Source organism: Vigna unguiculata, chromosome 8 (genome assembly GCF_004118075.2).
Source record: "Vigna unguiculata cultivar IT97K-499-35 chromosome 8, ASM411807v1, whole genome shotgun sequence".
Classification (NCBI taxonomy): Eukaryota; Viridiplantae; Streptophyta; class Magnoliopsida; order Fabales; family Fabaceae; genus Vigna; species Vigna unguiculata.
In genome coordinates this window covers 35,672,333-35,682,886 of record NC_040286.1, presented here as the reverse complement: position 1 = coordinate 35,682,886, position 10,554 = coordinate 35,672,333, and the positions used below count along the sequence as shown (strand labels likewise).

Here is a 10,554-nt window from a genome sequence, read left to right as displayed (position 1 = left end):
AAAAAATTAAAAAACTCCCACAAACAAACATCTAACCGTAAGTTTTACTTTTCAACTAGAAAACATATTGCAGTTAAAATCAACCTTTTACGATAAGCATTGCAAATTATTAGTTAACTTAACTTCAACTGCAAAACCTACGACGAATTGTATCCGACAACTCCAAAAAAAATCATTTTAAATGTTCTTGATTGCATCAATTAATATTGCTTCAATGAAAATATTTCTTCATCAAAATAATTTATCAGAAAATTTTGAAACTCACTTCACAAAATGTTGTCAGAATGTAAAATGAGTGGAAATGACACTATTTCGATTGCAATAACTAAATTAATACTTGCTATAAGCAACTAACCATTACAGAAACAAGGTCACCTATTATAATTTACAGTCATTTGCTGTTGATCTATATAAAAGACCTTGCAAAATCACTACATCTCAACCATTAATGTGAAGTATAAGAATGCTGGACCAATCCATACATAAGAAACTCTGTAACATAGAATTCTGCCACCATAATTTTTGAACTAACATTTCTTACACGGGAGAATGTGCTAGTAGTGAAAAGACCCCATTGATGCCATGCCATTTCTGGAACTTCTCAACTCCTGTTGACTTGCATAATTATCACAAGAGTTGCCAGAGGTAGAAAGTTTGTGACCTGGGGCAGAAGTAGAAGGACTACCACCTTTGCCCATTTGCTGCACTTCTAGTGGAGATAGGATTTTTATGTACCACACATTGTTCACAAACTCCCTGCAAAATTATCAAATGTAAATGTTTCTGTGCAGAATCAGGAATCAACTAAGTCTAAAAATGAAGTGCTTAAGTATTCAACTTTTAATCAACACATTTCTTCTAACGTCCTGCTATTAGGGATTACATGCAAGTAACGAAACACGAATACAATTGTAGTAGTCTCAGAGCATAAACCATGTCCTCAAAGTTAATGATAATAAAAAATTATTACAAGGAACAAGAAAAAATACAGAAAAAGATTATTCAGATCCACAAAAATTAACTTTGCTAATCGTCAACATGTTGAAGTGTCAAATACACAAGAAACATCGCTAACTATACCTATAGCACCTACGGCATTAGCATCAATGAAGGACGTAGCAATTCATAAGATAATATACTATAACTTGAACATAAGTAACAACTGGCATAAAGCAACTTACTGCCAAGGATCATCACCAAGAAGAAGAACATCATTCTCCCGGTCAACAAATACAAGCTGCCAGCCTGATCTCTGAGTCTTAGGGTCCCCTAGTTGGCCTTCAAGGCCAAACATGCGAGCAAGCTCACTACGCAGCTCGTCATAGCTGCTGAACTTAGAAATGTCCAGTGACCTGCCAAAGGACCCTGACTTGTGAACCTGTAAGTTACACCGCATCCACCATAAATAAATTTAGAGTAATATTAGTCCTTGCCAATTGATAACATCCACATACTAATTGTAGAAAATAGAAGTCTTAAAAAACAAGAGGAAACAAAAATAAAAATAGAGCTGCAATATGAAACATTTCTAACAAAACCACAGACTACTGTTTGCATATATAGGGTCCCAATATCACTGTAGAGTAGATCCAATTCAACATTGATCATAAATACATTATATAAATATATTTAACTTGTAATTTGAACCAATACTTCAACTGATAAACTGTTGCTTAATTTTGGTAAATTATAATAAAAAATGGCTGCATATAAAATATATAAACGAAGGCATACCATCTACAAACAAAAAATACATTAGCTATTACCTTAACAAAGGTTCCAGTTGGTGTGTTTGCTTGGTCTACATTTTCAGAAGACTGCAAGAAGCCTGATTCATCCACACAACTTGAAGTTGTCATGTTTGAACTTAAGGGAAAATCAGTGCCTGTGGTACCACCACAATTTGAAGCAGAAAATGGCAATGATAATGCATCATTCACATTGCCCATATTTCTCAGGTTTGACATGCCATTTTGCAGCATAAGAGAAGAGGGATCAATGTTAATCCCAAATAATAGATTGCTCTGAGGATCAGCAGCACCATGGTATGCAGAATGTTCTCTTCCAGGAAAGGGAGGCAAAGCAGCAAGCTCAGACACATTTGATTGTGATGTTCCCAAGTTTTCCACCTGAGGCAACACGCACTGAGCAGCAGCAGAGGGAAGCTGAGGTTCAACTGTCATTTGCTTGGGTAGGATGGATGAAGATATAACGGAATTGGATCCACTCAAGTTAAGTAACTGGGATGCTCCATCCTGGGAGAACGTTCCAAGTAGACTCTGGATAGGGGAAACATCAGAACCAGATATATGATTCCTGATAGGTTCAAGAAAACTCTGCTGCTGGCAATGCGTAGCAAGAGCTTGCATGGGAGGAGATTGAGACTGGGTACCTGATGCAAAATTAGACAAGGGAGATATGACATTTGGTAACTGCTGCTGAACAGGCAAATTTTTAAGTTGCTGCTGCTGTTGCCGCTGATCACCATATGGATGGTAGCGATGCAACTGCTGTTGCAGAAGTTGTGACTGAGCAGGCACTTGGTTTTCTTGAAAATTCTGTAGAAGGGTGCTTTGAGGCTGAGACTGTGGTAATACTTGCCTCTGTACCTCAGAGGTATGAGCACTGGGAACATTTGCAGTCTGCTGAAACTGCAACAGAGATTGGGAAGATTTTGAAGGATCCATTGTCCTCATTTCCTGGAATGCAGAAGAAGCCATTGCTTGGTATAACTCTGGTTGGAGACCTGGCATAGAAGAGTCCAGTTTAGGTTGCATCCATGGTGTAACACCAAGCCCCTGGAAATTTAAAGATTGCATTCCTTGATCCCCAAGTCCACCTTGGAGCCACATGAACGGAGAACCAATGCCCATGTCTCCATCTTTGAGACCTGACTTACACAAATGGAAGACAGAAATAAATTAAAATGAAGATGCTGTGTACATCACAAGACAATAAGATAAAGCATATAGGCAACAGACCCCTGAGAATTACATGAGACAAATTTTATTAACAGAACCACCACATACCATACAAAGAAGGTAGGCCCGTTGGCCAAGGACGCCTCAACCTTAAGGGGAATGGAGATGGATACATGGGGAATGTAGTCAAAGGTTCAATCTCCCACAAGGAAACTCTTGGTTGCCTCTCCCCTGCGGTGGACTCATCCCAGCCAACCTACACCAGTAAACAAAAGTTAAGAAAACAAATTATACTTCATCCGGTTCATCTGTAAACACAATCTCAGATATTTCTATAATAGTGCTAAATTATATCATGACAACAACATATAGTTGCTATATGAATCAAACAATCATGACAAACCTTCACAGAACGCCAGTGTGAATTTGGCCAGCGGACAGGATCTAAATCACTAATACCAGTTATGGTACCCATGTATCTGGACAATAACATGTTACAGTAAGTATAGGTTCAAATGTTTAAGAAAAAAAAACTTAGAAAAGACTGTTGTTCTGAAGAAAAGCAAATATTGTTGTGGCTAATCATTCAAAGCTTTTGTCTTTTGGAAGGATACATGCATATATTGCCACGGCTAATCACTCAACAAAAATTTTGATCTTTATCATATATAGAAGCACATAATAATGCGTCAACAGTCAGGAACAGGAGTGCAGAGCACAGTGTGGCAAGCATCAAATGACATACAGAAAACTACTATTGCAAGAATAATGTCTACAAATCAACAAATCAGTAACATAAAAAGGCAAGATCCGAAATCAAGGAAAGTTAAAGAGAAAAGTGGGCAGTGTTTAATAGGATCAAAAATCCACAGCACATTTGCAACTGACACAATTGTTGAAGTCAAAGTCCCACATAACGGGGTCCAGCTAATAATTTCACTGTTAAAAATGGGGTGGAATCATGTGCAGTTACCTGCAAGGCTGATTGGGAAACTACAGTATTCTGTGAATAGCAGTATATTTGTTCTTTATTCATTACACAGGAGACTGCACACGATCGTAGATGAACCACAAAAAAAGAACATAAATAAAATCGGGAAAGTAAAATTTTAGGCTAAATTACATCATTGGATTCTTATACTTCCTGAGAGAATTCAGATATCCCCTATAGTTTGAAAAAAATAGTCCCGTAATCCACCACCCTACCATTAGAGGGTTATATGAACCATTTTAAAAATTAAACTTTAATTTCAAACTATCAGAGAAAATTTTGAATTTGTCCATAAAGTACATGGACCCAAGAAGTAATTTAGCCAAATAAACTCTCTCGCTTAAGTAGAAAGACAAAAACATAATGTGAACACTATTTTTCACACCGGAGAGGGGAAAATATAAGACAAGAAATACCTACCGACGAACACTTGATTCTTCCGTCTCAAACAGCATCCTAAATCGCATGCCAACAGAAACTCGTGTATGATATACTGCTTTAACATACTTGGCCAAAGGAATGACAAACTCAGATGGGCTTGCCCTATTAACAAAAGAAAAGCAAGTTCAGTATGATTTTTAGGGTAATAATTCTTATCATTTGAATTAAAGTTACATACCTAGGATTATAGAATATAGTAAAGCGGCTGTTTGTAGCAGCTGCGTGAGCTGCAGCAGCAAGAAGACCAATGTGCATGCTATCACTTGACAGAACTGATGACGGCATGATAGTCTGTGGACGATTCGCTCGCCGTATGCCCAAGAGTAATTGATTTTTTTCATTCCTGATAAAAAGTACAGGAAGAATGGTTACAATAATATCTTAATAATTCCTTGTAATAGATTTTGGTCATGTACCCATGATCTATATAAATGCAACTACTGGTGATATTGTTCTACGAGCAGGCTAACAAGATAAACAAATTTACCAGATTATAAAGCTCCCAAAGACGGACATAATTTTAAAATAATGAGGAAAGAATACAAATAAGCATGATTTCTAGTCTAATCTCTCTAATAATTTCCTTTCAGTTTAGAATACATCTATAACTAAAACTGTATTCAAGATGGAGGGAGAGAAGACAAGACGAACCTCCAATTGGATCAGTCATTGGAAATATTAGAATTATACTTACCAGATGAAAAGGACTGAATCACCCGCAACAAGTCTCTTGGCACTGACAAAGACACTCCAACCAGTAGTAAGAAGATGTCGTTTGGGCTGACCTGAAAGTGAAGATATAAAGTAGTTAGAAGTGAAAACATTTAAGAAACAATTTAAGTAATGTTTATGAGCTAATCTTGCCTTGGTTTCACATACACAATTGTCAATTTTGACAAGGAAAAGGATGTTCAGGAGAAGTGGAAGAGCCAGAGAAGATAAGTTGTATATGATCAAGGACTATACACTCAACATTTATAATGATCCTTAACAAACAAAGCCTTCATACTGTTCTTGATAAATACAAAATTAGACTGACCAAGGTTGAGTTAAATTTTAATATTACAAAAAGCAATGTTATTTACAAGTTGTAATGCTAAGCTTAAGACAAGAAACAAATTGGACCAGCAAGCCAAGCAGCCAACCAAATAAGGATGGAATGAGTATGCAATACGACAGAAATAGAAATAGTACAGCTAATTTAGTCATATCATATGCAAATAGATTACTCCTTAGAAACCTATGTCCTGCTTCCAATGCTACTCAAACTATGTTTTTCATAATAAAAAGTAAGATCGCAGATTTGAGTACATTGAATATGCAAGTACATAAGAGCTGTTTACTACCAGTAGTGGAACAGCATAAAGTGGACAGAAAAAAGTAGATCTGGAGACCACATAATTTTATACCAAAAGCTTAAAAAAGTAAACCTCGAAATATGTGTCTAAACTTCCATTCATTATCATGAAGATCTCTGGCAATTAGTTCTTGAGCAGGAGGCTGCTGTGAGTAATCCTGTTCAAGAAACATGATAGTCAGATCAAGAACTGACAAACTAACTACTGAGAATCAAGTATATCACAAAGTTAATATGACTTACAAGAGGAGGGAAGACTTTTTCAGCTGCTCTTCGAGGAACAGAAAATCCTCCATGAGTGCTGGTATCACTTGCAGTTAATGTTTTGCAGAAGTAGTTGGTTGGTTGCTTGCTAGGAGTGCCCAATTCAGCAGGCATAAGATACACCTCCTTTTGCTCTTGCTACAAAATTAATAATGTCAAGATTTGCTATCAAAATATACATACAAAAAAAAAAAGGTAGAAAATAAGAGAAAAGTACTGGACTTAGAGGTTGCAGAGTCATTTGTGCATATACTTCATCTGTTTCAGCATCCGCCTGCAAGATGCATGCTTAAAAGGTTCAGAGTGCAAGCCGATAAATATGCATTCTGAAGTATATTTAACCTGAAGTTCAGAACTATAAATGTTATCCTTACATGCATCGTTACATTGTGAAGCTGACAGATAAGTTGCGGTGGCAAGTTAGGGTAATTAGGAATATGTGCATCTACTTCCCTATTGGTTGAAGCAGCAACCTGTTATATCAACATCTATATTTGTCAAATGACTAAAGAAACAGATATAAATGAAATACATGAACGGCAATCAGTTTTTTGGAAATTTTAAATGCAACAATAGTTTAGAAAAGACAACCTTTTGGCTGGAACCCCTTCCACCTCAGGAAAAAATATAAACTGAAATTAATCATGATGGTACACCAAAGATTTCTCTATCTGTCGGTCACTCATTTTTAGCATAGCAATTATAGAAGAGATTCATACCATAATATTCAGGATAACCAACGTTCAGACTATTCCAGAACTGAAACCATAAATTCAACAAAGCGTTGTTCATTTCAAGAATAAAGAAATATAACATATGTTACGAGGGACTTTGCTTATAAGCTAGAGTGGTAGAAACAACTGAAAGCATGAAATCAAAGGATTAATGAAGGATCTTTTTATTTTCTCATCACTGAATTAGCCCGTCCTCCTCCTTCCAGGCACAATGACTTAAACACTAATCCGTGAAGTCTGATAACATGTAATTCACAGCTTACAGCACTTCATACTTTCACAGTATTACTGAAAAGTTGAGTCCCCAGTCCTATCAGATCAAATACCAATTTTATCTTATTTTAATGTCACAAGCTTGAACCGGCACAAACATAACTGATTTTACCATTCATACACAATAAACAATAAGTTGAAGTCTACTCCACTGACCTCAGAAGATAGATGAAATATTACAACTGCCCTGCTCACTGAGATAGTAAGGACATACTAAGTGAGGTTCTAATTTTCTATACAACTTTATGTACTTTACACGAGCAAAGCAGCTTCACCAAATATTCACAAAATGTAAAATATTGAAGGATAGTTCAATAAATCCAACAAACAGATAGAAGCAGCATTACTGACCTGCTCACTGTGACCTTGGGGAAAGTAGACTACACGACTTCCAACAGGAGGCAGAGAAACCAGAGGGCCAGCACATGCATGCCAAAGCTCAGAATTCAAACATTTTTTCTCCCCTGCAATATCAGGCTAACATGATTACACATGAAGTAAATCATTTCACACGAGTCAGAAAGGACCTATAGTCCAGTCTACAAGTGGCATGTCAGTAATCAACACATTAAGTCCACTGCATATTTACCAAAAAAAAAAAACAACATACCACAATCCAAACTCCAACCGCACAAACAAACAGGCAAACAGAATAACCACACATAAATAGTAACAAAACACAACCTTGTCACCTCAAACTTAAAATCATAAACTGCACACACCAGCAGACTAAGCACCACCGACACTTAAGAGTCGAAACAAATAAACACAAATCAAATCGACATGACACTAAGAAGTTGACCCTGACCTGTACATAAATATTAAAAACAAACAAAAACAGACCACGGCAACTTGTTAAACCTCACTCGATGCCATGTAATAATGACAAACAAAACCTACAAGTAGTGTACTTCTAGTGCATCCCTGTCCTCTCCCTCCAAACCCATGCAAAGACAAAAAGAACCACCCACACAAAAAACACAAAACAAACGTCAAGACAAGAGAAATTCTCAAAAAGTGGTGGACAGCGCAGAACACATACAAAGCAATTTGCACAAAAACGAAAGAATTAAAGAAGCTACCACTACCTTCTTCTTCCCCCGGTTGATTAAATCCAGAAGAAGAAAGCTTCATGCTTGGAGCTATAACAACAGGTGAGGTTCCGAAAACTACTAAAAACCCAAGCACCCCAAGTTGAACAAAATCATCATTATTGTTGTTATTATTATGCACGCAAATTTTGCATGTCCCTGTGAATAAAAAATGGTCCTAAGTCATAGTCCACCCACCCACCCACCAAAAATTAACAGCACCCACAGAACCCCATCACCCGAAGCCACTTCCAATGCAACACCCGAACCTCCTGGTTCTCATAACACGCCCAAATCCAACCCTAATTTGGAAGCTGAAGCTGAAACCCTAGCTTGGCAGATCTCACAAAAAGGAATGTGAACAGTGGAATTAGAGAGAGTGAAGGAGAGAGGCGAGTGAAGTGAGAGTGACATTCATGTGGATTTCAGTAGAAGAAGCAGAGAATGCGATTTGTGTGTGTGAGAGAGAGAGAGAGAGAAAGAGAAAGAGAAACGAGTAATGGCTATGTTGTTACTCAACAACAATAATGCACAGTGACTGGTAATAATTGATCCATGGCTACTATACGAAATGGTAACGACGACGGAAAATACGGAACTTTTCTACGATACGTAGATAGATACTCATTGGATACTACTATCAACCCAGAACTTCCCAAATTTGGTTTTACTTGCAGTTGCCAACACCAACTTCTGTTTTTTACTACCAAAACATGCTTCATTAATTTTTATATTGTTCAGAATTTTTTTAATAAATATTTTTCTTTAATATTATAAAGAAATGTCAGAAGATTATGTTAAACAAATGTTTTAAACTTGAAACGTTTATTAAAATCATGGTTAAATATATTTTGTATCTTAAATTTCCAGTGAATTTTTGAATTAATTTATTTTTAAAATTTTAAACTAGTTTAATTTTTATTTTTTGAAATATGTGTATTTAATCTTTTTTAATTAAATTTTGTTAAGTTTATTGTGTTTTATAATAATATTTGACTTAATATTAAAATAAAAACGTGTCAAATGGTATAAACAACTCAAATACAATCCTGAAATGTGTGTACGAAATATCAAATAAATCTAACAAAATTTGATTAAAAAAACTAAATTCACATATTTCGAAAAATGAGAAATCAAATTGTCAAATTAGTATAAAGTTTCAAAATAGACTAATTTCAAAATTTACTGAAAATTAAGACAAAAAACATATTTATTCTTAAAATTAGATAAAATCTGAATCTTGAAAAAAAAACTTTTGAGAAGTAGTATAATATTTTCAAAACAAAAGTATTATGAGGTTTTGCAAAAGGATAGTCTCGTGATTAAAAAAGTTAAAAATATTTATGTTTTCATGAATTTCAATTTTTTTCTGTGTATTTTTGTAATTTTTATTTTTTTGTTATTATCAATGTTATCAAATGTACTATTCTTTTTCTTACAATTTTTATTCACGGTTGAATATTTTTACTGTCTCTCACTGATTTTGAGTTCTAATAAAAAAATCAGTGTATTTGGCAGAAAAATATAACTAAAAGTTCAGTGTTTTATAAATGGAAGTGAAAAATCATTCAAATTCAATCATAGTGACTTGTACAACTCAGCAATTATGTATTTTTTCTACATAAAATTTGCAAATATGGTTATCTTATTATATTCAATTATGTCTATATATTCATTAATACTTATTTAGCATTTTCTTTTGGAAATAAAGCTTTAAATGAAGATAAACAGTTTTTGTTAATTACAACATTCCTTCAATTTCATCTTCAAAATATTTATAGCACCTTAGTTTTTAAATAGAAAACCAAATCAATAAATGGCATTTCAACAAAGAGAGAAGGACAAAGTTAAGAAACTGAAATCTACTTAAGATTAAATTAAACACACACACACACACACACACACACACACACATATATATATATATATATATATATATATATATATACACATTTATGTGTCAAGAAAAAACTAGGACTCGAATTAAATTTAATTGTTTAAAAAAATTAAAACATTGAATGTAACACATTAAAAATTAAAAATAGTATGTTAACTGTGTTATTAACATAAAAACACATTAAAAATTGTTGGCCTGTTATTAACATGAATGTAACACAATTAAAAATTAAAAATAGTGCGTTAATGAAAACACATAACATTTCACAAATTTATCTTCCATATCTCATATACTTTAAAATCCGACCACCCCTTATTGTAATTGAGGAAGTAGAGAAGATCTTTATCTGATCAAATTTTTAAATAAACTAAGCTTTTATTTATTTTATATATTCTTTCTTATCTTTTGTATAATTTTGTCATCAATCTTAGTAGATAAATTGAAAAAAAAATTATTTTCTCAATTTGTTTTAACAAATACTAAATTTATATTATGTTTGGATGTTTTATTCTAAATCCCTAAGTTGTGAGTAAGTGACTTTATCACTGGATTTTAGTTTATATGCAAGATTGTGATTAATCGAGA

The 10,554-nt window shown here is 34.4% G+C and overlaps 1 protein-coding gene across 1 annotated transcript; it reads right to left on the bottom strand.

Moving 5' to 3' along the window:
- Positions 1 to 294: 294 nt before the first annotated feature.
- On the bottom strand, positions 295 to 8,602 carry LOC114193879 (auxin response factor 6-like). Its single transcript, XM_028083848.1, has 14 exons — positions 8,070 to 8,602; positions 7,333 to 7,445; positions 6,349 to 6,447; positions 6,192 to 6,248; positions 5,954 to 6,112; positions 5,784 to 5,868; positions 5,048 to 5,138; positions 4,532 to 4,696; positions 4,333 to 4,455; positions 3,325 to 3,400; positions 3,030 to 3,177; positions 1,767 to 2,890; positions 1,182 to 1,378; positions 295 to 756 (listed from the first exon to the last, which is right to left on the bottom strand). The coding sequence occupies exons 1-14, from the start codon at positions 8,113 to 8,115 to the stop codon at positions 555 to 557; spliced, it is 2,685 nt and encodes an 894-aa protein (XP_027939649.1). The 5' UTR covers positions 8,116 to 8,602; the 3' UTR covers positions 295 to 554.
- Positions 8,603 to 10,554: the final 1,952 nt, after the last annotated feature.

Bases quoted from the DNA above. Each gene is read 5' to 3' on its own strand.
- LOC114193879 (XM_028083848.1), bottom strand. From the start codon at position 8,115: ATGAAGCTTTCTTCTTCTGGATTTAATCAACCGGGGGAAGAAGAAG. The intron at 4,697-5,047 runs GTAAGTATAATT...ACTTTTTATCAG, and splicing joins GATTCAGTCCTTTTCATCTG to GAATGAAAAAAATCAATTAC. The intron at 1,379-1,766 runs GTAATAGCTAAT...TGTAACTTACAG, and splicing joins CAACTGGAACCTTTGTTAAG to GTTCACAAGTCAGGGTCCTT.